The sequence below is a fragment of the Chelonoidis abingdonii genome, chromosome 25, assembly GCF_003597395.2.
Source record: "Chelonoidis abingdonii isolate Lonesome George chromosome 25, CheloAbing_2.0, whole genome shotgun sequence".
NCBI lineage: Eukaryota > Metazoa > Chordata > Testudines > Testudinidae > Chelonoidis > Chelonoidis abingdonii.
In genome coordinates, this window is record NC_133793.1 from 13,039,243 (window position 1) to 13,064,245 (window position 25,003).

Below are 25,003 nucleotides of genomic sequence, written 5' to 3' on the forward strand. Positions count from 1 at the left end.
GGCTGTGGCGGGAACATCTACATCAGGGCCACCGCCTATCGACCTCAGGGCTCACCAGGACCTACTACGACGCGCCGGGTTGCTTTAAATATAAACTTACCCGTAGAGGAGGTCCCTGAGGTGGATGACCCAGTGGTCACTATCCTCTCGGCGGAGACCCCAACACGCGTAGCGCTCCCCTTCATTCGTTCCATCCAGGCACGAGCCGATACAATCTGGCAGACCCGGCTTCGGTGCCTCCCACGGCTAAAGGGGTTGAGCGCAAATACATGGTCCCGTCCACAGGGTACGAATACCTCTATGTCCACCCTCCGCCTTGCTCGTTGGTGGTCCAATCAGTCAACGAGCGAGAGCGGCATGGCCAACAAGCCCCTGCGCCCAAGTCTAGAGAGGCCAGGCGCATGGACCTCCTGGGCAGGAAGATCTATTCTGCTGGGGTCTCCAGCTCAGAGTCGCCAATCAACAGGCCCTACTGAGCCGTTACAGCTTTTAACACTTGGGAGGCAGTGGGAAAATTTACTGAGCTTCTCCACAGGACTCCCGCCAGGAGTTCTCGGCGCTCCTGCAGGAAGGAAAAAAGGTGGGCGAGGACCTCCCTTCAGGCCTCCTTAGATGCAGCGGACTCTGCGGCTAGAACTCTTGCATCAGGGGTCGCTATGAGGCGTATTTCGTGGCTGCAAGCGTCCGGGTTACCACCGGAGCTCCAGTACACGATACAGGACCTCCCCTTTGACGGCCAGGGTCTCTTCTCTCAGAAGACAGACCCTCGCCTCCAAAGTCTTAAAGACAATCGCGTAATAATGCGCTCGCTGGGGATGCACACGCCGCAAACTCAAAGACGGCCCTTCCGTCCCCAGCCCCGACGGTTCTACCCCCACCTCGCCGAGACAAGACTTCTCCAGGCGTAGAGGCAGGACCTCTCGTAGACGCCAGTCTGGCCCTCAAGGGGTAACAACTCCGGTCCCGCCAAACCACCAGCGGGACCGAAACCTAGCTTTTGAAGGTGCGCTCGAGAGCACCGTACCGATTTCCTCCCAGAATCCCGCTCAGTTTTCCAACCGCCTCGCCGCTTTCTTCCTGCCTGGTCCCAGCTAACATCAGACCGCTGGGTCCTCAGCACGGTGGAAGGCGGCTACCGTCTTCAGTTTATTTCGACCCCGCCTTCCCACCCTCCCTCCTCGTCCCTCTTCAGGGACCCTCTCACGAGCAACTCCTCCTACAGGAAGTTTTCGAAGCTCCTCACATTGGGGGCCATAGAGAAGGTTCCAGAGGCCATGAGAGGCAGAGGGTTCTATTCCAGGTACTTCCTGATTCCCAAGGCGAAAGGCGTGTCTCCGCCCCATCTTAGACCTGCGAGCTCTGAACAAGTACATCAGGAAGCTCAAGTTCCGCATGGTATGCCTGGGAAACATCATTCCTCCCTCGATCCGGAGATTGGTACGCTGCTCTCGACATGAGAGACGCATATTTTCATATCGCGATCTACCCACCGCACAGGAGGTTTCTTCGTTTCGTAGTGAACCGTCATCACTACCAGTTTGCGGTTCTGCCCTTCGGCCTCTCCTCGGCCCCTCGAGTTTTACCAAGTGTATGGCAGTAGTTGCGGCCTACCTCCGTCGTCGCCACATTCATGTCTTTCCTACCTCGACGATTGGCTGATTCGAGGGGCTTCCGAGGCCCAGGTGACCGGGCACGTACAGTTCATCAAAGACCTGTTCTCTCGTCTAGGATTGATCATCAATCTAGACAAATCCATCCTGCTCCCAACTCAGGAAATAGAATTCATAGGAGCGCTGCTGGACTCGAATCGAGCAACAGCCAGATTGCCTCTCAAAGATTTCACATCGATAGTTTCTCTCGTTCAGGGCTCCACGCCTTCCCACTACCACTGCCCGCACCGTCCTCGCCCTCCTCGGTCACATGGCTGCGTGCACTTTTGTGACAAAGCACGCGAGACTACGCATGCGCCCTCTGCAACTCTGGCTCGCCTCAGTCTTTCGGCCACGCAGGGATGCCTGGACATGATAGTCACAATATACCGTCACACGTACTGGGCTCCCTCAACTGGTGGCTGGACCCGCCCTGGTGTGCGCCGGTCGGCAAATGCCGTTCCAGCCGCCTCAACCCTCGCTATCCCTGACGACGGATGCTTCTGCTCTGGGGTGGGGCGCACACCTGGGCCATCTGCAGACCCAAGGGCTTTGGTCCTTACCAGAACTCCAGCTCCACATCAATGTCCGCGAACTAAGGGCGGTCCGTTGGCGTGCCAGGCATTTCGCGAGCAGCTACAGGGCCGTGTTGTTGCCATTTTCACGGACAACACAACGGCCATGTATTATATAAACAAGCAAGGAGGAACACGATCTACTCCTCTTTGCCAAGAGGCTCTACAACTGTGGGAATTTTGTATAGCCCAGTCGATCGACTTGATAGCCTCCTTCCTCCCCGGGGTCCGGAATACTCTAGCGGACCGCCTGAGCCGATCGTTCCTGACACACGAATGGTCCATCCGTCCGGACGTCCTGTTTTCTGTTTTCCGGAGTGGGGCTTTCCCCAGATAGACCTATTCGCCTCCAAGGAGAACAGGAAGTGTCAGATGTTCTGCTCCCTGCAGGGCCGCTCCCCGGGCTCCCTCTCGGACGCCTTTCTCATTCCCTGGACAAGGGTCTCCTGTATGCGTTTCCACCTTTCCCTTAATCCACAGGGTCCTGCTCAAGTTGCGCAGGGACAAGGCCAAGCTGATCCTGATCGCTCCGGCATGGCCGAGACAGTATTGGTACACCATGCTGCTCGACCTGTCCCTGGCGCCTCCAATACCACTACCTCTCTACCCGGACCTTATAACACAAGACTTCGGCAGGCTTCGTCACCCAGACCTCCCGTCCCTACACCTGACGGCGTGGCTTCTGTCTGGTTGAACGAGTCTGAGCGCCAGTGCTCCGCCGAGGTTCAACAGGTCCTTTTGGGTAGCAGGAAACCCTCTACGCGGGCGACTTATCTCGCAAAGTGGAAGCGATTCTCATTCTGGTGTACACGGCATTCCATGGTCCCTGATGCCGTTCCAGTCTCTGTCGTCCTCGACTACTTGTTGTATCTCAAGGGCCAGGGCCTAGCCCTCTCTTCCATTAGGTCCATCTAGCCGCAATCTCCACCTTCCATCCTGGAGAGTCCGGTACTTCCACCTTTCACACCCCATCGTTTCCAGATTCCTTAAGGGATTGAGAGACTGTACCCTCGGTTAAGCCTCCTTCCCTACGTGGGATCTAAACCTGGTGCTGTCTAAAACTCATGGGGCCCCCTTTTGAGCCGATTAGCAACCTGCTCTTTACTTTATCTGTCATGGAAGACGTCCTTCCTGGTAGCTATCACCTCTGCCAGAGCCGCGTATCTGAGCTCCGTGCGTTGGTCGTAGACCCACCTTACACCATCTTTCACAAGATAAGGTGCAGCTACGACCACACCCAGCCTTCCTTCCGAAGGTTGTCTCACCATTCATCATCTTAATCAAGATATTTTTCTGCCGGTCTTCTTCCCGAAGCCGCACACATCCCGCCGAGACCAGCAGCTACACACCCTGGATGTTCGCCGGGCCCTCGCGTTCTACATCAGCAGGACTAAAGCCTTCAGACGCTCGCCCCAATTATTCATAGCAGTGGCAGAGCGTATGAAAGGTCTCCCTATTAACTTCCAGCGGATTTCATCGTGGTAAACATCCATTGTATCCGGACGTGCTATGACTTGGCTCACGTCCCCATTGGCCGGATCACGCCATTCTACTCGGGCTCAAGCCTCGTCTGCTGCTTTCCTGGCCCAGTCCCCATCCAGGACATATGCCGGGCGGCTACCTGGTCGTCCGTGCATACTTTTACATTTGCACTATGCGCTGGTTGACCAATCTCGAGACGATAGCCGCCTTCGGTTCAGCGGTTTTGCTTTCCGCAACGTCTCACTCCGACCCCACCGCCCTAGGTAAGCTGGGAATCACTACTGGAATGACTATGAGCACAGCACTCGAAGAAGAAAGAACAGGTTACTCACCTTTGTAACTGTTTGTTCTTCCGAGATGTGTTGCTCATTCCATTCCACACCCGCCCTCCTTCCCCTCTGTCGGAGTAGCCGGCAAGAAGGAACTGAGGAGCGGTCGAGCCGGCAGGGCTATATATCAGGCACCATGAAGACGCCACTCCAGGGGGAGCCCTGCCGGCCCACCGAGTGTTGCTAGGGTAAAAGTCTCCGACGAACGTGCACGCGGTGCGCACACACCTACTGGAATGGATATGAGCAACACATCTCGAAGAACAACAGTTACAAAGGTGAGTAACCGTCTTTTGCGTGTTCAGATTGCTTGACAGGACTCCAGTGATAGGCCTCGTTTGGCAAACTGTGGACGGTTCTGGTCCTCCATGGTCAGTAAAAGTTTAATTTAAAGTGAAACAGGTGCAGAGAAGAGCACACAGGAGGACTGGGGAGTGGAGGGCCGAGGAGACCGGAAGAGCTCGGCAGAGGGGGGATATGACAGCTCTCTGTAAATACGTTAGTGGGTAAATAGCAGGGAGAGTGAAGAGCTATTTAAGCTAAAGGCCAGTGTTAACACACCAACAAATGGGTATAAATTGGCCATGAACCAATTCAGGCTGGAAATGAGACGAAGGTTTCTAACCACCGAGGGGTGCGGTTTTGGAACAGCCTCCCAGCAGGAGTTGTGGGGCAAGCAACGTCTTTAGCTTTATGAGCGAGCTGAACACGTGTATGACTGCAGTGGTATGACGGGGTTGTTTGTGATGGTGGGGGGCAGAGCTCAAGAGCTCTGGGGCTCACGTTTGGTTTATGTCCTACGTTCCTAAGAGTTGATGCTTCACGGTTACAGCTGGCCATCTGCGGGGTCAGGAAGGAATTTCCCCTCCACCCCAATGTATTCTGGGAGGGTTTTTTTAATCTCCTTCCTCTGTTGCACCAGGGATGGCCATGGCTAGAGATGGGACACTGTGGCTTGAGGGCCAGGACTCTCAAGTCTGGTGTGTCATCACGACCTTGCAGTTCAACATTGTATTGTGATGAGCCTGAAAGTCCTATTCTGGGACCCTTTAATGTCCCGGAGCCTTCAGCTTGTTGGGTGCAGGATCCCCCTTGTCAGCAATTGGGACAGTGCCCAGAAACACCATCCGCACTTCGCCCCCTGCCCAACTCCACTGTCAAAGTGCGCGACAAACCGCAATGGATACTGCACCCAGCCCTAAACCAGGAGCATGTGACAGGGTGTTTGCTGCAGGGGCTGCCAGAGGGAACCCCATGTGTCTGTTCCCTAGATATATAATCGACTTTTCTGCTTTCTCTAGAGTTTCTTTGAAGGTTGGGATGCATCCAAGAAGAAAGACAAGACCAAAGGGAGGCAGGATCACATGCCAGCCTGTAAGTTTCTGAGACAAAGGCTTTAAAAACAACAGAAAAACCTGCCTGCCTAATACTGGAATGTTTGAAACCTCTGCAGAGAGTCTCCTAGCAATGCACAGGCGACAGGGGTGTGGAGGGGTGATGCGCTGGGGCACAACGTGCTGGCCTCTCCACTCCACGGAGCTAAGATGCGCTTTGCTCTTGGGTGTTGTCACAGTTGTTGGTTTCATTTTTGTCCCTCCCAGAGATTTGCCTCACAGAACCTCACCCCGGTTTCTCCTTCTCTGCTTAGCAGAGGCCCAGGCCTGGAATGGCACAGGCTGCCGGAGATCCCGACTGAGGGGCACTGGCCGAGCTGTGTGTGGGGAGCAGCTGGGAAGGAAAGGGCAATAGGTCGTGACAGCTGTGCACTGACCGAGCCGTGTGTGTGGAGCAGCAGGGAAGGAAGGGGCAGTAGGTCGTGACAGCTGTGCACTGACCGAGCCGTGTGTGTGGAGCAGCTGGGAAGTGAGGGGCAGTAGGTTGTGACTGTTGTGCACTGGCCGAGCCATGTGTGTGGAGCAGCTGGGAAGTGAGGGGCGGTAGGTCGTGATGATTGTGCACTGACCGAGCCGTGTGTGTGGGGAGCAGCAGGGAAGTGAGGGGCAGTAGGTTGTGACTGTTGTGCACTGGCCGAGCTGTGTGTGTGGGGAGCAGCTGGGAAGGGAGGGGCGGTAGGTCGTGAGTGTTGTGCACTGGCCGAGCCATGTGTGGGGAGCAGCTGGGAAGGGAGGGGCGGTAGGTCATGATGGTTGTGCACTGGCCGAGCCGTGTGTGTGGAGAGCAGCAGGGAAGTGAGGGGCGGTAGGTTATGACTGTTGTGCACTGGCCGAGCGGTGCAATGGGATGGTGCAGGACTGGAACAGGAGGGCTGAGGGCGCCGGCAGGGCTGCCGTGGGAGAGCAGGACAGAGAAGTGCTGGCAAAGCTTTGGAGAGCAGTTGGCTGTGGAGCGGAACAACTGGGGCGGGTCAGGCCAGGATTGGGGGACAGGGTAGCTTCCCTGAAGAGTAAAATCCATCAAATTCATTGGGGAAGAAGCCGAGCGAGTGTGTTGGGCTGGTGGAGTGCAGCAGCTGTCCCCGTGCTCGGGGCGCCTTGTCCATGGGGCACAGTGTCCATTCGTTCTGTGCCGTGGAGTCTAGCTCACGGGCTAGAGTTGCATGCAACACTGGCTCCTTAGGCCGTGAGAGACCCTACTAGTATAGGACATGTTTGGTGGTGCTCAAAGGCTATGGGAAAATTGGGCCCTGCGGTGCTAGGCGCTGTACGAACACTTATTGCTATTAATGAATACCAAGCTCTTACGCAGCCATTTTCCTGCCCTGGGAGCCTACAAGGTAACAGAACAGACAGACGTGGACACGATAAACATGCTACGGTTAAGCGATAGGCTCTTAAAGAACAGAAGGGACCGGAAAGGCTTGTTCCTGCCAGAGTGCTAGTGCTTGGCTCCTGTGGCGAGGTCCCATGGCCAGGTCCCTACTCTGACAGTCAGAGTATCCCCGCACTAGGGTGACCCCCTGTTCAATCTGCAAAACTGGGACAGGTGCAGGAGCCCCTGTTCCTCTTCCCCTGAGGCCCTGGCCAGGCCAGAAGAGCCACTTAGGGAGCCTGGGCTGATATAGGGACCCTTGGACCCTCCACCTGCCCTGGGTGGCAGGCCGGGGTGCCCAAGAGCAGCCCATGGTCCGTGTCCCTGTCCCTTGGGGCCCACTGCCCAGGGCAGGAGGAGGGTCCGGGACTCCAGGGCTCCCCACAGCAGCCTGGGCTCCCTGGGCAGTTTGTTCTACTGCCCAGCTCTGGCTTCTGGCCTGGCCAGGGGTGGGATCTCAGGAGCAAGAAGCAGAGCAGGGAGCGGGGCCTTGTGGCAAGGCGGGGCTAAGGCTCACGCCGGTGCCCACCACCGGGAAGAGGCGGGCATCGCCCCTGAGCCTTGTGCAGACACGGAGCAGCGCCACAGGGAATCTGTCACAAATGGTGACCCGGAGTCGCTCAGCCCAGGACCCAGACTTGAAATGTTCATTTCAGGACTGTCCTGCCCGTCACCCTAGTCGACACGGCAAGCGGAAACCCACAACAGTGAGTCTCCGAGCCCAAAAGGACGCAGGCGGGGCACTTTGCTGTGCTGCAGGCTCACCAGGAAAATGGAATTGACCTGTGGATTTTGTGACATCCAGGCCAATCTATCGGGGATAGGAACTAGGTCAGGAGGCTGAGTTTGGGGCTAACCCCAGGACAGCCTGGTTTATACCAATGATCACCAGTCCCCTCTCAAAGAACCTCCTTGCTCTGTCGGCTGCCCCACGGGGGGAGGGGATGTCGGGGAGACCTGCCCCAGTGCTTATCCCCTTGCTGTGATTTAGGGGGTGCTAGGGTATGGGGTGATATGGGCTGCACCCCAAGAAGGAGTGAGTCAATGGGCCAGGCGAGGGTGGGGCCCAAAAAGACAGTGAGATCCAAAGGGTATGAAAGCCCAGCCAAAGCTGTGTCACCGCATTGAGGCTGCTCTGAAATACCTTCCCCCTGGTTATTTTTATTGCTTCTAAATATATCCGGCTCCTCTCTCCGCTGTGCAAATTGCTGCTGGTTGTTCACATGGCTGCAGAGTGGGAGCAAATTGTGTCAGGCGCGTCACAGAGACCAACTGCAGGTGCCTCTGCTCTGGGGGAGGGGGAGAGACCTTCCTCTTTCTGCCCCGGGCATCAAGTGAAGGTTTCTCTTTCTAATGGCAGCGGCTCCCATTGCTCTCCTAGGGTAACAGCCAGGGGGCTTCTGCTGCTTTGGCTGGTGCTAACCTGCATGGGGGGTAGCAGACCCGCGATGCCTGTACTCCTCCCAGCTCCGACTAGTAATCCACAGAGGGGAGTAACAGGCTGCTTGGGCCAGCACTGCATGGCTCGGGTGGAACTTTACATGGTGTGAGGCACAGCCACGATGGGCTTGGTATGGTGCCTCGCTGGTGACCGTCACCCAGTGCCATCCTGCACGGCTCGCCCTGCCAGAGCCATGACCAAGCTCCGCTGCCCTGTACACTGCTGCGATGCCCCTTGGGCCGGGTGCGTTAACTGTATGGCCAACCCCACGCCTTCAGAAATCACGTGTCAGGCCCTAGCAGTCACAGGACTGGCTGAAAACTCATGGGATTTTAAAGATGATCAACATTGGGGTGTTTTTTATTGGCCTTTGGGCCACACTCAGGTCCCGCTTCCCTGCATCTCTCTGCTACCAGAGAGGCTAGGAGCTTCTTCCTTTACAGAAACAAAGATTGAGAATCTCCCGCGAGCACAGGACTCCAGGAGCTGGGGCCTTTCCTGTCAAATGTCACGAGGCTCAGGACACAATCCTGGGAGTTGGAAACGTGATGTCCACTGAAGTCATTGGACTGAGATGGGTGGATCTCTGAGCAGGCTTTGGCCCTTATTGGTGCCCAAAGGGTGCTGGCCTCTCCAGGGATGCTCCTTTCCACATCGGCCCCTGGAGGGAGCCTTCACTCTAAGGGCAGGAACCTGGGAGGGTGAGAGGTGAGCTGTTCAGCACCTTGCAGAGCCAGGGGTGATACTTTGCTGCCCTGCGTGCAGCTCCCTTGGCGTCCGGGGCTCCCGCTGCGTGGTCAGATCTTGGGTGCAGCAAGCGGAACGCTAGGCCCAGGGAGGTCCCTGTGGTGCCCATGACACCTGAGTCTCTGAGCCCGGCTCCTTCCTCGTAGACGGGGCACTCTGCAACTGTCAGGGGCTCCCCACGGATTTGCCCCGCAGACGTAGGGCCCAGCGAAATGCAGATTAGAGTGGGCCAGAGCCCATCATCTGGGGAAATTCGGTGTCATGGTCAGCAGTTCTCTGCTCAGGAGAGGTCCTGGAATAGAATAGCAGGGGGCTACAGGTCAGGAGTGAAGGACATTGGTGAGGCTTGGGGTGGGGGAGAGGCAGGGCTGGAGTAGCAGGGGGGCAGCGGATCAGAAGTGAGCAGCATCAGCAGATCTTTGATAAGAAGCTGAGTCCCCCCAAAAGGAGCGCTCGGAAGGGCACTGAGAGCTGGGCTGGAGCTGCGTAGGGACCACGGCCCGTTGTCTCCATGCCTGCCGCCCCCTGACTGCACCGTCACAGTTTCTTTGTCTGACTTGCTCTCCAGACGACCGACATCGAGTCAAGCTGCACCCGCTGCTTGGGGACCCCAATTCGGATTACATCAACGCTAACTACATCGACGTGAGTACCCGGGGGGCTCTTGGACTGACCTCGGCGTCCCCGCCATGCGCTCGCGGGGGGACGGGAGGGGCAGCATGGGGACCTCGCAGCGCCCGTGTGTGGCCATGCATGTTCTGCAAGGGACAGTTCTGCAAATCCAAGCAGCGCGTGGAGGGAGGTGGGATCCCCTGGGAGGAATGTCTGGAGGTTTGTCTAACTAACCCACCACACCCTGCATGAGGGGGCCCAGGGCCCAGCACAGCTCTGCTCCCACAGCCTGCCTGGTGTGTGCTCTTTGGCTCTCGCTATTCCTCCCAGCAGTGCCCCAGGGGTCCCCTCTCCACCTCCTCCTCCCGGGCTCCTCTCTCTCTCTCTCTCTCTCTCTCATTCATTTCCTCTTTCTTCCGTGGTCTATTCCTCCCCACCCCATGGACCAAGCTCTCTCCCTGTGTGTGGAGGGCACCAGAAGTGGAATAGTAGGGGGAATGCCAGGTCAGGCTGAGGGCACAGGCAGGGCTGAGTGGGAAGCCCAGGGCTGGAGTAATCAGGGAGGGGTGCATGGGCAGGGTGATGGGGGAAGCTATCCTGGATCGTGCCAGATGTATCCATCCCTCAAGTTGTTTGCATGGCAATTCAGTCCAACCTCAGTCCATAGATGATTATATGAAGTGCCGCAGTGGTTCTCCTGGGCCTGCCAGTACCACTCAGTTTGCAGCGCGGGTGGGAGAACCTGGTAAACCCGGAGGCTCACGCAGAACTTCTTTGGCAAGTTCTTTCCTGAACCAAAGCCAAGGTCCCTTGTTCCCCACCTCCCATCGCCCCCGGGTGTCCCCCCGGCTGAGCATTGCCCCCGTAGTGTCTAGGGGGCTAGGCCGTCCCGGTTAGTTGATTCTGCCCAGCTGATCCAGTGAGGTAGCAGGAGCAACGCCGAGTCCCCATGGGCTGTTGCTGCTGCTCCTTGTCTCCGCTGTCTATCGTCTAGGACCCGCTCCCACAGCTGCCGTGTTCTAATCTGTCTCTTGGACTGTACCTTACTAATCTGCCTATCTCTGGTCTCTTTTTCTTTTCAACTTGTGTCCAATTGGGATCATTAAGATTCGGATAAACCGAGAAGTAAGTAGCCTGTATCCCTCTTCTCTCTTTTCCCCCCACTTTCCTTTACTCCTCCCAAGACCCCAACCTGGGGACTTCCTTCCAGCTTGTGCTCTGGCCCTGGTGCAAGTGGGGTAGGTGTGTACAGGTGCCTGTTAGACGGCACTCAGCTGCCCCTCGGGAGACTGCGGTTCAAGTCCCACCTGTGCCAGAGACTCCTTGTGTGACCTGGGCCGGGGCACTGCCCCGCCATGTGCCTCGGTTCCCCCGCTGTACACCAGGGATGGAACTTCCCTGCCACACAGCGGGGTTGTGGCCTTTACCAGGGCCTGGTTCTCGTTGGCACGCTCTGCACAGCTGTGGCAATGCAAAGGGACCTTAGGGTGCACACGGATCACGTGTCTCCGCTTGAAGGCGGCTTTGCCCGGTCTGAGTGATCTAAGATGACCATAGTGCCAATGGAAATCAGGCCCAACAATGGCACGTGGGTACAGAGAAGCGGTGGCCGGAGGCGCAGGCAGAGAGGACTGGATTGTCGTCGGCACTGAGGCCTGGTTTACGTGGGAAAGATTTTTCAGTGTCACCTAAGATATGACTTCAAACCAGTGCAGTGGTATGGGTCTGTGTCTCTGACTGACTTACGAGGGCAGCTTTTGGTTCAGCTTACGGAGCTTGGAAAGAAGGTTAAACTAAACAAACGATCCAAAAGAAGCTGCTCGTTTTTTAAATGGAGCTGGGATGTTTTTCTAAAGCTCTGCTCAGGGGAGTGTCTTGGGGCAGGTCTCTGGCCTGTGTCCCGCAGGGGGGTCAGCTAGGTGATCCCAATGGTCTCTCCTAGCCTTGGAACCTATGAGTCACTCCTGGAATAAGTGTGTCCAGCCCCCTCCTATCACAGGCACCCCATCATATCTGCCTGTCTCACACTGTCCCACGCAGACAAGGCTCTTTACAGCCCTGCAGTAGCTAGAGGGGTCTGTGCATCAATGAGAATCAGGCTGGCTCAGCATCCCCGCTTCTGCACCCGATCGCGGTTCTTTCTGACAGAGCAGGGGGGGTTATTCATACGTTTGCCCATCAGTCTGGCTGCCGTCGGAGGGTTTTGTGTTTTAATTTCCTTATTGATCTCCAGCAATTGCATCATTAAAGCACAGTCAAGTCAGCTTCTCCCATACCGGCAAACCCACCCTGCTGAAATTGCACATGATGGGTCTGCCTCCGGAGCCTTCCCGTTTCTGTTATGGGCCTTGTTAAGATTTGCTCTTCCCTACTCAGCGTTAGTAATGTTTGTGGTAACTGGCTCAGATGAATGAGGAGAGCGTGGCCATTACACGGGCCCACGTGGCTGCTCCGGACTGAGATATTATGAATAGGGCTCTCACGGTGACGTTACCCACAGCCTTCATATGTTTGTCAGCTCCACTTGTGTAAGCAGGAAACCTCTGACCGAGACGCATGGCCTCCGAATGGCCAGGCCTGGGCTTTGATTGTCTCTCTGGCTTCTGTGCTATGGTAGAAGGGGCCGGGTGAGCGGCTTCCAACAGCAAACTGGAGTAGAGAGTAGGGCGGAGGGAGTCACAGAGTCGGCTCCAGCACATTGGTGGGGTGACCCTGGGTGATTCTACAGTGAAATCTCTCTCTCTTCCACACCCCCCTCCTTTTGAGGTCTTGTTTCCCCTTTGGACTCCTCTTCCTCACCCGACCCTTTTTCAAATTCCTGCCCCCCTCTCTGATTGCCCGTCTCTCCCCTTTTCCAAGTCCTCTTCGCTCCCTCCCCCGTTCACCCCCATCCATCCCTCCTCATTCTTTATACTTCCCAGCCCTCTCCCTTCTCTCCCCTGCCCTGCAGAAGAGGGGCTGCTCTCATGCTGCTGCCTACCCCTAGCTACCGAGAGAGGAATCCCCCAGGGTCATGCCCATGTGCCAAACATCTCTCAGGGGTGGCGTAGGTAGATTTAATCTTGCTTCAGTGTAAGGGAATGGTCTAGATCAGTGGTCGGCAACCTTTCAGAAGTGCTGTGCCGAGTCTTCATTCATTCACTCTAATTTAAGGTTTCGTGTGCGGGTCATACATTAACGTTTTTAGAAGGTCTCTTTCAATAAGTCTATAATATATAACTAAACTATTGTTGTATATAAAGTAAATAAGGTTTTTAAAATGTTTAAGAAGCTTCATTTAAAATTAAATTAAAATGCAGAGCCCCCCGGACTGGTGGCCAGGACCCAAGCAGTGTGAGTGCCACTGAAAATCAGCTTGCGTGCCGCCTTCAGCACGCGTGCCATAGCATGCCTACCCCTGGTCTAGATGGTCTCTTGAGATCCCATCCAGCCCGGCTACGTCCGCACTTGGTGTTCCGGGTGTGATCCCCCAGCTGAACTCTCACCTGGCTAGTGCGCTGGAAATAGTAGTGGAGCCGTGGTCGCACAGGCAGTGGTGACACGGGCTAGCCGCCCCGAGTAAATATCCATGGGGTCCTGGATACCCTGTTCTGTCATGGCCTGCGCCACCACAGCTCCGCGAGTCTGTCTACACAAGCTGGGTATCACGCTGTCAGCTCCTGGTGTGGACAGAACCTGGGGGATGATGTCAGAAAGCCCCCGCCTCCCTCGGTGGGGGTCTTTGGAGTTTGCCTAGCATCCTTATTGGCGTGGACTGGGGGTGCACCTATTGATCCTGGCTGGGAACCTGTGTTTAAGGAAGGTCATGTCTGGGGGCTGATAGCGTCCTTTAGAGAACACAACAGGCCCCAGGTCCAGCCTGCTGGAAACTCTTAGCTTATGCATGGAGCATTGGGGAATCTTGGATCGAAGCCAGGCTTCCTACTGACCGGCCTCCACGGGCAGTCAGTTTCTCTCAGCCTGGCATTGCCCGGGACCCAGGAGAGTTCTGAGCAAGAGGTTTTGGCTTCCTTTATGCCCAGTACAGATGCCTGTGTTCAGAGGATAGTGTTTGTGCGGAGATCATTGTAAGGGAAATCTCACCAGCTTGAGCCTTCCCCCTGCCTGGGAAAATGCACAGTGCTGCCAGCTAGTCACCCTGTACCATGGGCTTTACCCTCTCACCATAGTCCAGTCCTCTGGTGAGCTGGCCATCAGCCTGGTCAATAGGAACAGGGTCTCCATGGCAGCCCCCACTGAGGGTGGCTCGTCAGCTGTCTCTCGACCAGGTCTCCTTCCAGAGAAGTTTAACAGAGTCTTGTTCCATTACAGGGTTACCACAGATCCAACCACTTCATAGCCACTCAAGGTAAAGTGCCTTCGACCTTCGGGCTTTGTCTTTCATCCTCTGCCTCTCCCAGAGCCATTGGGCAGATGGTGACCTGCAGCTTTACCCCCAGGGGATGTGGTTTGTAATGTGTTAGAAGATTCAATCAAAGTGGGCTGAACACTGGACTTTCTGATCCCAGCGCAATAGCACCAAACCAAACATCAGCTGGAAATTCCCTACTGAATAATAATCACTTGCGATCGTCGCATCCAGCTCAGTTCTCCCTGCAGGATGCCCGGGGCCTTTACAGGGCAAATGGGTCACGGCAACACTACGGAGTTATTTAGACCTGATCCGAAGCACGTTGAAGTTAATGGAAAGACTCTGGTTGACTTCAATGGCCTTTGGCTCAGTCCCAAAGTGGAGATGACTAGCGGGTCTGATTGAAATGGAGACCAATGAACTGGCTTCTCTGTGAAGGGAGGTTCCGTTCTCATTGGCTAGGGGCTATGTCAGAGGACAAGAAGCGGGCTTCCTTAATCCTTTCATCTCAGCACACCACGTCAGTGGCTCACCAGGGCTGCACTCAGATCAAAAGATTCCAGCTGTCACAACCAGCCCTGCAATTATAAACAAGTTCATGCAGCTTCAGTGCTCAGGAGCAACCCTACCATAACATGAGACGCAAAGCTAGCACCCATGGGCAGCCTTGTCAGAACCAACCCCTGCCTGCAGCCCCACTGCTCGCAAGCAGCCCTACTATAACAAATGGGTATGCACAGCCCACCTCTCACATGCAGCTATACAATAGCAAGGCAGTGTGTGCAATTCTAACACCTGCATGCAGCTTTGCAAGACAAATTGTCGCTGCATGCAACCCCATTGAGCGTAAGGAACCCTGCAATAAGAAGAGAAAGTGCTGTCAGCAGGGAAGATACCACTTCAGTGAGGATACACATTTTAGCTTCAGACTCCCAAGGGGGTTTATTTGCCAAAAAAAGTGGACAGGGGGAAAGGGAAATAGCATGATATTGAGACTGGAGGCTCTTCAGCCGGGCCTCCTGTTGGTATATGTCTATACAGATCCTGGCCCACAGGGCCCTGATCTCAGGGAGGCATAGTGGGATCCTCTAAGATAGTGGTTTCCTCTACGGGGTCTCAGTTCTTTTCTTCTTTGTCCTCCAGGCCCCAAGCAGGAAATGGTGTACGACTTCTGGCGCATGGTGTGGCAGGAGCACTGTTCCAGCATCGTGATGATCACCAAGCTGGTGGAGGTGGGAAGGGTAAGGAACCGATCCCCTTCCTCTCCCCGGCGGCTTTGGCTCTGATAGGGCCCATCCTCCCGTGGTGCTACAACGTGATCTGTTTGCTTGTGGCAGGTGAAGTGTTCCAAGTACTGGCCAGACGACTCCGAGATGTACGGAGACATCAAAATCACCCTGGTCAAATCAGAGCTGCTGGCGGAATACGCCGTCCGGACATTCGCCCTGGAGAGGGTAAACACCTGCTCTGTGCTGGCTCATCTCCATGGGTGCGGGAAGCCTGTTCTATCCCAGATCAGGATGCACCTTGGCTTGTATCAGCCAATCCCCCGTGCTTCCCAGGGAAGGGGATGCAGCCAGCAAGCACAGTCTGCAAGGACTTTGCAGATGCTGGGGACAAGGCTAATCCAGGGATTTACAGAGAGCTACCACCATGCATGTGCTTCTAGAGCCCAGCAAACAAACTGTGCTCTTCTATACAGCAGTGTAAACCTGTCATAACTGCCTTGACTTCACTGGAGTCACTCTGGATTACACTGGGGTAGATGGGAGCAGAATTTGGCCCAGGATGCTTGGGTTGGTCTTAATATGCTGAAGCAGGTTAGATGTTCACCAAGGACCTGAGCCAAAGCCTCCGTTAGTCAATGAACAGACTCCCATTGACTTCAACAGGTTTGGGGTCAGCTCTGTAGGGATGAACTGGCTAGAGTACCCGATACAAGACCTAAGATCCTCCATTGCCTATCTGGCCAGGTCAGCATTGCTCTTGACATACATTCTCCTGGGCTGTGTCCTGACCCATTTAAACGCCCCAGACAGTGAGGCTTCCCCCACTTCTCCCGGGGAGCCTATTTCTCTGTCCGCTCCATCTCACCTTAGGAAGTTTGCCATTTGCTTGCTGTTCAGCGTGAGTTTCCCAGGGCTCGGTTGCACCCCAGGACTCCTAGTGAGACTCTCTGTGCCCTACTCCAAGCCATGTGCTGTGTGTCTGCCTGTGCTTCTAACCGTCAGGCTGGTAGGAGGCGGGCTACAGGCAGGCTGGGTAGAACAGCTCTTTATTTACATGGTCACTGTTGATGATCTAATTTCAGGGTAAGGACCATGTAATTGCAGAGGGAATGAACGATTGTTTCCATCCTCTAGTGTGGAGAGTAGGTTGCATGGTAATTACTGTACAGTACGGTACCTTGGGACATAACAAGTGTAATGTGCCCTCTAATCTACAGGAACATGAAATTATTGTCTTGTTATGAGCTAGGGACCAAACAGCTTCCTGGAAACGAGTGTGTTCATTACCAGGCCATTCCTTGGTGCCTCGGAGGCCTGTGCAGAAGGGCTGCTTGTCATGGGTTGTCTGTTTTTAACCTCGTCATTGCTGACAGAAAAAGAGCCGAGACCATGTGGCTGTGGGGTGCCAGGAACGTCTGGCCATGGCACTGCCAGCTCGCAAGGCTTAGCAATAGCTACTTAGCTCATCCCTGCGAGGGTTAATCCATGGGGTCCACGCAGAAGTGTGAACGCTGTATCCTGTTAGGGGGCGCTGGAGGTATGGGGCAAGATTCTTCCCTCTATTTACATCAGGGCACTGTGTGTAAATTATCACCCTAGACCTCTAAGACAACCCTAACCCCCTGAGCTAACTCTAACCTGCATCTAGCCCTGACTGCCCAAGGTGCAGGGTCATGGAGAATCACACCCACCCCTGTCTGTTCCTGAGTGACCGCACACTCTGCATAGCCTGGGCACGCTAACCCCAGGGAAAGCGATGACTCAGCCGGCGGGGAACAAGCGTATTCTCGTACACGACCACAGGAGTTAACTGGCTGCTAAAATGCTGCTGTCCCTTGTTCCCTCCCAGCCTCGCTGGTGATGTGATGGGAGCAATGTCAGGGTAGGGTCTCCTGGCATGATCCTGCTGCAGGGCTGTCTCTTTGGAATGCAGCATGCCTGGCCAGTGACTCGCACACTCCCATCCTGTCGTCACCAGGTTGCAGTGAGGGGGCAGTGCTGCCAGCCAGCCAGAAGCCTGTCCTGGCCGTGACACAGTGACCCCAGGACTCTGGCTCCCCAGGGAGTGCTGGAGATGCTCCATATCAAAGACGGGGCGGGGGGATGGTGCTTGAAGAGCAAAGCCCTCATGCAGCTCCAGGCAGGGCAGCTCGCGCTTGAGCAAAGAAGGCCTGGGGCTCGGGTGGCAGGGGATAGTGGCACAGGGACCTGCCCGGGGGAAGGAAGATGTCCCAGCGTGGAGGAGAAGGTGGCAATGCTGAACAGATGCACACTCTGACTCACTGCCTCAGGGACGGCAACGGGCTGGCCACCTTGCCTCACAGCCTGTCCAGGACAAGAAGAACCTACATCTGGGTGCATCCACCCCTGCCCCACACACACTGAACCAAGATGCCAGGGATGAGCCTGCTCAGAGGGGCAACCTGCCCAGTGCTCCAGATCACTAGCGCGTGAGCCAACCCCAGCAATCTGGGTCTGGTGGTGCATAACAGATGGTGATCCATCTGCTGCTACCTGGAATCCAGAGACAGCTGCAGTGAATCTGGGTCTCCAGTCCCCTTCCTTCTCCAGGTCCTTGGCTCCTGCCTCCGGGATTCCTCCGACCTCACCCTGCCTTGTGCTTCCTTTGCAGAGGGGCTACTCAGCACGGCACGAGGTGAAGCAGTTCCACTTTACATCGTGGCCCGAACACGGGGTGCCTTACCACGCCACCGGGCTCTTGGCCTTCATCCGGAGAGTGAAGTCTTCCACGCCCCCCGATGCGGGGCCCATAGTCATCCACTGCAGGTAAGAACCAGCCGCAGCCGCGGCTGCTTAGAGACCCCCCCAGAGATTTCACTGCCGGGCAGTGGAAGGGGGCACAGTGCTTATAGGCAGCATGCGACTCCTGCGTTCGGAGATGCTGGGCGTGAGGACCGGAGACTCCCAAGAAGTGGGAGGGCTTGAGCAATAGGAACGGGGCCTGGCCCAGTAGAGTCTTGTCCTGGGGCACTTTGACATGGAGTGTAGGACACTCGGATTGATAGTAAAATATTTAAAAGGGAGCTATGAGAAGTGTGACTTGGCTGCGTCAGAAGGGCAGCTGCGGCAGGTAAGGAGCCTCTGGTTTATGGCTCAGAGTTGGATGTCCCTGTTTGAACGTACTGAGCCGTAAAATGGGTAGCAGGCTGATGGGTAGCAGGCGCCTCTGAAATAGGAGGCAGCCAGGGGAGGCTGTGTATTTCAAGCACTCACGGCTTGGAGCGCTGCACAGGAGTCTGATGTGAATTTTACAGGCTGGTGGAATGAATCCAGGTTGACCCAGAGCCGGAAGGCACCTGTTCTGTTTCAGTACAAACGTCTCCCACGCTGCCCCGGAAGGCAGCATCTCCTAACCCTGCTTCCAAGCTTCCACCGTGACTCGAGAGTGTGTTGTTCCGTCCCCCTGGCCAGTTAAACTCAGGACCGCGGTACTGGGATTCATGGAGTCGAAAGCCAGAAGGGACCATTGTGACCATTTAGTCTGATCCCCTCCGTAGCACAGGCCAGAGAACTCCCTCCAAATAATTCCTAACACAAACTTTGCCACGGAGGCTGGTGCGTCCCAGCTGAGATGGGCTTTTCATGGGAATGTGGACAGCTGACCGCTTGTAAATACTCTATTTAACTCCTCTTTTGGGGGTTCCCCCCATAGCCACCAGCTGGTGATCTTTTCCAGGAATCCCCTGCCTTTCACAGAAATGCAGCCACTTCTAGGGTGGAGCAGGGCAGCTATTTAGCAGCATATGGAAACACAACTCAGCTGTTCAGGACAGGATCTGGAAGAGAATATTGAGTCACTGTCACCGGCTGGTCCCCTGTGAAGTAGCAGCAGCTAGTCCTGTCTACTTTGGCCTTCCTTCAGGCTCTCAGCTCTCCCCCCAGTGCTTCCTTCCTCTCCATTTATATGCTTCCAGCTGCTGGGTTGCTTTGCCTTCAAATAAACTCCCCAGCTGTAGCTCTGCTTAGAGAATTGGCCTTCCCACTAGGTCCCACTTAACCTACGTTGGTAGGGATTTGAGTTCACTCCTGACCCCTGTTACACCATTTCTTGGATATCTCCCATGCAAGGACTGGCCAGGCTCAAGGCAAGGCAGACCAGAGAAGATCACCACCCCAGCTGTCCTAGCTTGCAGGGCCAGGAATGAGTGGCCAGGCCTCTGGTTTGAACCTGAAACAGAACAGAAAGTGCCTGTCCTCTCTAACAACTATCAGTGTCCCAGACTTCCTCTGTGACAGGTTCACAGCTCTTCCTTTGCTGGGCAAAGGAGGAGTAGCTGATGAATGAGAGGGATTTTTTATTTGATTTCACCTTTGTCAATTGCCTCATCAGTATTCATTCACTGGAGACAAGAAGTGTGATTAGTCCCCGTAGTCTGTAATCACTGATAATCATGGGGAGTGACTCATCAGCCCCAGAAATTAGTATTTCGTTGTAAAAGCCTCTGGGAAAAGTGAGTGGGGGAAGTAAATCCATTCCTGGCGTGTCAGGGGTTGGTACGGCTCAGACAAGTGGATTGTCTGATGGGGTGAGTGTGCTGAGCAGTGCTGGGATGGTTTCTACGGTGTGTCTACACTGCAGACCCGGGGTGCAGCTCGGGTGGCCATACCTAAGCTAGTCTTAATGCAGCTGGCTCAGGTACCCTAGTAGTGAAGGTGCAGCAGCACAGGCTTCAGCACAGGCTGTACAGACCCACCCTGGGCGATTACTCTGGCGGCTGGTCCAGGCTGAAACCTGCACTGCTGCAGCTTGGCTGCGCCGATACCCGACCTAGCCAGATTAACACTAGTTTGGGTTGGCACCCTGGGATTGCAGCGTAGGCATAACTTAAGCATCTTGTATTTGTTCCCCTCCTGCTCCCCATTGCCCCAGTGCTGGCACCGGGAGGACGGGCTGTTACATCGTCCTGGATGTGATGCTGGACATGGCTGAGTGCGAGGGCGTTGTGGACATTTACAACTGTGTGAAGACGCTTTGTTCGCGGAGAATCAACATGATCCAGACTGAGGTACGTAGGGACGACAAAGCGGGGAAGATACCCCCTGCCCATGTCTGCCTTTTAACAACAGGCTTCCCAGATCCGGTATCAGGTGCAGAGTCTGTTCCCCTCCCTTCTCCATATCCTGGTCTGGTGCCAGGAGGAGAGACAGGACTGGGCTGGGAGGCATCTAAAGGAGTCTTGTTACCGAGGCTGCTGGACACAGGCAGGCCCTGTGGTTCTCTCTGACTCCTTAGCTGCCAGCCTGTGTTCCCTACACAGGGATCCCCTAAGTCCTGGCCCTGAGTGAGCAGTCAATTGCAATAGTTAGTGATGATTAATCTTAATTAATTAGTCCTTCCTGCATCATGTATTGCTGCTCTGTCTCCATAACATCCTCTGATGCTCCCATGGAAAGCAAAATACCCTTCTCCTGCTACCAAGTCCAGCAGCCTCCTTCCAGGAATGGCCTCAGTAAACGTGGCAAAGCCTGCGGGGTCTGGAGAGCCGTGGGCATTTGGCTCAATCCTTCCCAGAGGGCTCCCCAGTGGGTAACGCTGGCCCGCTTCACCTAGGCATAACTGCAGCTCAGGGCAGCAGAGTCAGCGTTTGTCCTGTACATGTGCCCCTGAAAAAGCAGCGAGTCCTAGTGTGTCTGGGGTCTCTGCGATTGGCCCCCTTCCGCGCTCCCCCTGGAGCCCATTGCTAATGCTGGTGTCGTCCCTCTCCCCAAAGGAGCAATACATCTTCATCCACGACGCCATCCTGGAGGCCTGCCTGTGTGGGGAGACCGCCATCCCGGTCAGCGAATTCAAGCCAGCATACAAGGAGATGGTCAGGATAGAACCGCAGAGCAATTCCTCACAGCTGCGGGAGGAATTCCAGGTGAGCCCCTGGGAGGCTGGCCTGGACTGGGGGCTCTTTTCACCCTTGGGAGGCTACAGAGATGCTGCCAGGCCTCCCTGGGGGCAAGACGTTCCTAAGAACTACAGTTCAAAGCCACTAGGTGTCCTGTTACCCTGAGCCCTGCCTCCATCCCAATCCCCGTCTCAGACTCTCAGCTGTTACTACCGACAGCATCTGCCAGTGGAAGGCCAGAAGCCTTCTGTCAAGGTGGGGTGTCACCAGGCAACCAGAGAGCAGCCTTCCTTAACTTCTCCTCCCTTGAGGCTCCAGCCAACGCCGGCCTTGCACGGGGAAGGGAGCTCTGCGGAGGTCCCACGCCCCCAGGAGCTCTGCTGCTGAGCAGAACTGCCTTGTTAGTGCAAGTCGCAGGCCAGGTCTAGCCCAGGGAAAGGGACGCTCGCGGAGGAAGGGTGGGTTTAGTAACGCCGGTGCCGTGTGCCTCACAGACCCTGAACTCAGTCACGCCCCACCTGGACGTGGAGGAGTGCAGCATCGCTCTCCTGCCACGGAACCGGGAGAAGAACCGCAGCATGGACGTCCTGCCTCCGGACCGATACCTTCCCTTCCTCATCTCCATGGATGGAGACAGTAACAACTACATCAACGCGGCCTTAACCGACGTGAGTGCGCCCCTAGGGAGCCAGCGCCCTCTCATCACGGGGGGTGGGAAGGCCAGAGACCGAGCCTGAGCCTGATGGGGGGAAGGATAGCTCAGTGGTTTGATCATTGGCCTGCTAAACCTAGAGTTGTGAGGGGCCGTTTGGGGATCTGGGGCAAAAAATCTGTCTGGGGATTGGTCCTGCTTTGAGCAGGAGGTTGAACTAGATCCCTCCTGAGGTCCCTTCCAACCCTGAGATTCTATGATTCTAGTTCTCACTTTCTCTGCTACTGAACCTTCAGGGTCTGATTTGTCACAGCAATGCACCCAGTGCCCACGCTGACAGGGGTCCAAAGTGGGCAGGAGGGCCAGATCCTCTCAGGTATGTAGGTACCAGACTCCCTTTGAAATCAATGGGAGTTGGGCACCTGCACAGTTCTGAGGAGCTGGCCGTAGCATCAGATCAGAATAGTAACATTTCAGGCTCCCTTTATGCAGGGCCAATGGCTCCGTGGGCTACAGGTCAGTGGAGACTCAGCCCCCTTGGTTCTGAGCCCCTGCGTACGGTGATACCATTATCTAGTGGAATCAAGAGGCAGGGTTGCTGCCTGCCTGCTGCAGGCGATTTGGGGGCGGGAGGGCGGGGAGCCTGTGCATCGTTAGGAGCGCTTCGGAGAAGGGAGTTGGGCTCAAGGCTGCTGGCCTTTGCATTGTGAAATCTCACCTGGGTGCATGTTTCCTTTTCCACGCAAAACCTGGGATTGGCTAAAATCCTGGCCCCATTTCGTACAGCCCCCCAAAGTTTGAGCAGGTTGGATGTGTGTATTTAGCTATAAGAAGGAGACCTTGTAGGTCAGTGCTGAGGCTCTGCAGCAGTGGGTCTCCTGTAAACAGCAGGGAAAGAGAGGGGGAAGGAAGGAAAGACTCGACGACATGCAGGCTGGGTTGTTTCTTTGTATAATGGCACCTAACTCTGGTGTAGCACTTTTCCTCCGTAGCTCTCAAAAGCTCTTTACAAAGAAAGGTCATTGTCATTACCATCATTTATTGGATGGGGAAACTGAGGCACATAGGTGTGACATGACTCACAGCGGGTAGTTGTCAGAGCCAAGTCCTCCCAACTTCTTGGCTATGCTCTCTCCCATTTATAGGCTTGACTCCCAAACATGGGCAATGGTTACAAATGCTGCAGTGGCTCCGTGGGTCCCCGCACTCTGCCGAGGCAGGATGATGTTGAGAGGAATGCTATTGCAAATGAAGCAAAAAGGATGCGGAAGCCTGGAAGCTCTGAGCGCGCTACCTATAGCATGAAGGGATGGGTCGTTTATCACTGAAACCGCTTTTCTTTCTTCAAACCAAGCAGGGTACTTTCACATCCGCGCAGCAATGAATCAACTCCCATCATGTGCTGCGTTCCCTAAGACCAACATCCCACCTCCCCGCCCCTGGACTCCTGTATTGCTCCTGATTACATCGGGGCCCCGGAGCATTCTAGCTGAGCTCTGCATTTTTCATCCCGCTGGCAATTTATCATATTATGTCTTCAGACAGATCCTGTCTCCCTGTTATCTGCTTTCACTTACGGCAGAATCACTTCATAAACCAGAAGCGGTCGCCATGAATGGCTCTGTAGCATCAGCCGTCTGTTCTGGGGAAGCTTGCACCTTTGGCTAACACACACAGCGAGCTTTGGTTTGTGTTGTTTCAGTTTTCTTGCTTCACCAGGCCTCTCTCACTGGATCTCTGGTTCCGGAACAGCCTGGATCAGAGAACAGAATTTCCTTTACACTTTTCTGAGTGCAAAGCTCTTCGGATCACATTTGGAGGATAGGTCCATCAATGGCTATTAGCCAGGATGGGTAGAGATGGTGTCCCTAGCCTCTGTTTGCCAGAAGCTGGGAATGGGCGATGGGATGGATCACTTGATAATTCCCTGTTCTATTCATTCCCTCTGGAGCACCTGGCATTGGCCACTGTCGGAAGACAGGATACTGGGCTAGATGGACCTTTGGTCAGACCCAGTCTGGCCGTTATTATTCGTGCTGAAGGATTAAACGCCTTGTCATCGTCAATTTTTTTTTTTTAAAGAAATTTCATGTTCTTTAAGGGCTGGTGAAGGTCGGTCAGCTCAGTCTGTCTTTCCTAGTAAGTTTGGATGTAACACTGATCCCCGTGACACTTTACGCCCTGAACGCTGTGGCATTTCCAGTGCTGAAGTGAGTCTGGCAGACTTAGGGCTCAAGTCAGCATTTGCTCTCCTTGTCTCTGGTTCTTCTATGGCCTCCCTTGCTGTAGCAGCTGAACAATTCAGGAGGCAGGGCAGTGCTGGGAGGCAGGGCAGTGCTGTCATCCCCGAGACACATGGGAAACGGAGGCCCACAGCTCTTAAGTCATTTGCCCACGGTCATGCAGGAAGTCAGTGGCGGAGCAAGAACTTGCCCCCGAGTCTCCTGCTACCCTAACCTCTGGGCCAGCCTTCCTCCTCGGCTTTGCTGCTGAGGGGGGCAGGTAATGGGAATGGGATGCTGGATTTTGTGAGCCTGATGCCTGGACATTGGGATGTGGACTAAGATCAATTCATTTCACAGGGATAAAGGAGCAGCCTGGCGCTGCACCACAAGGAGCCATGCAGGAGAGAGACGACTAGATAAAAGGGAGCATCTATTGAGTGGAGGCATTATCATACAACTGTTAGAGGACTCACTAGAACCAGCGGGCTGGGATCCAGGGGAATAACATTTTCTCTTTTAAGAGGTTTCTGTTTGATCTGTACTTCTGAGAAGGGTTGCGCTGCCCGAGTGTGTTCAATGGGAACTAGGAATTTCTATTCTGTTTAATAGATTATTTTATTTATTTACTGGGATTCCAGTAGCACCAAAAGACCTCAGACTTGATCAAGGCCCCATTGCAGCAGGTGCTGGACAGACACATGTGAGGCCTACGAAGAGCGTTCAAGCTAAACAGACAAGACAGACCGCGGCTGAGAGAAAGCAAGTGTCATTATCCCCATGTAACAGATGAGTTTTGCTGCACTGAGACATTCAGGGTCCTCCTGGGGTCTTGTATGGAGTTTGTGGCAGAACTGGGAGTTGAAGCCAACTCTTCTGAGCCCTGGTCCGATGTCCTAACCAGTCCCATTCATTCTGTGGGGATGAAATGGCTGCTGCCTCTCGCCGAAGGATTTCACAAGTGGCCCAAACTCGTCTGCGAATACCTACAAGTAGGACTCCAGCTCCAGGAGCAGCTAGAACAAGAGGGGAAAGCCGACACACTCTTTGCAACAAGCTCTGCTCACTTTGGTTTGCACCCACTGCAGGG

The 25,003-nt window shown here is 55.0% G+C and overlaps 1 protein-coding gene across 4 annotated transcripts in view; it reads left to right on the forward strand.

The window, feature by feature from the left end:
• Nucleotides 1-25,003, forward strand: part of PTPRU (protein tyrosine phosphatase receptor type U) — a 281,840-nt gene that overhangs the window by 227,093 nt on the left and 29,744 nt on the right. For all 4 annotated transcript variants that reach the window (XM_075060956.1, XM_032802871.2, XM_032802873.2 and 1 more), the window contains 9 exons: nt 5,337-5,409; nt 9,561-9,637; nt 13,916-13,952; nt 15,099-15,196; nt 15,293-15,409; nt 17,817-17,971; nt 20,076-20,211; nt 20,917-21,066; nt 21,534-21,707. In XM_075060956.1, the coding sequence (XP_074917057.1) occupies nt 5,337-5,409; nt 9,561-9,637; nt 13,916-13,952; nt 15,099-15,196; nt 15,293-15,409; nt 17,817-17,971; nt 20,076-20,211; nt 20,917-21,066; nt 21,534-21,707 (1,017 nt within the window). The remainder of the gene's footprint in view (nt 1-5,336; nt 5,410-9,560; nt 9,638-13,915; nt 13,953-15,098; nt 15,197-15,292; nt 15,410-17,816; nt 17,972-20,075; nt 20,212-20,916; nt 21,067-21,533; nt 21,708-25,003) is intronic.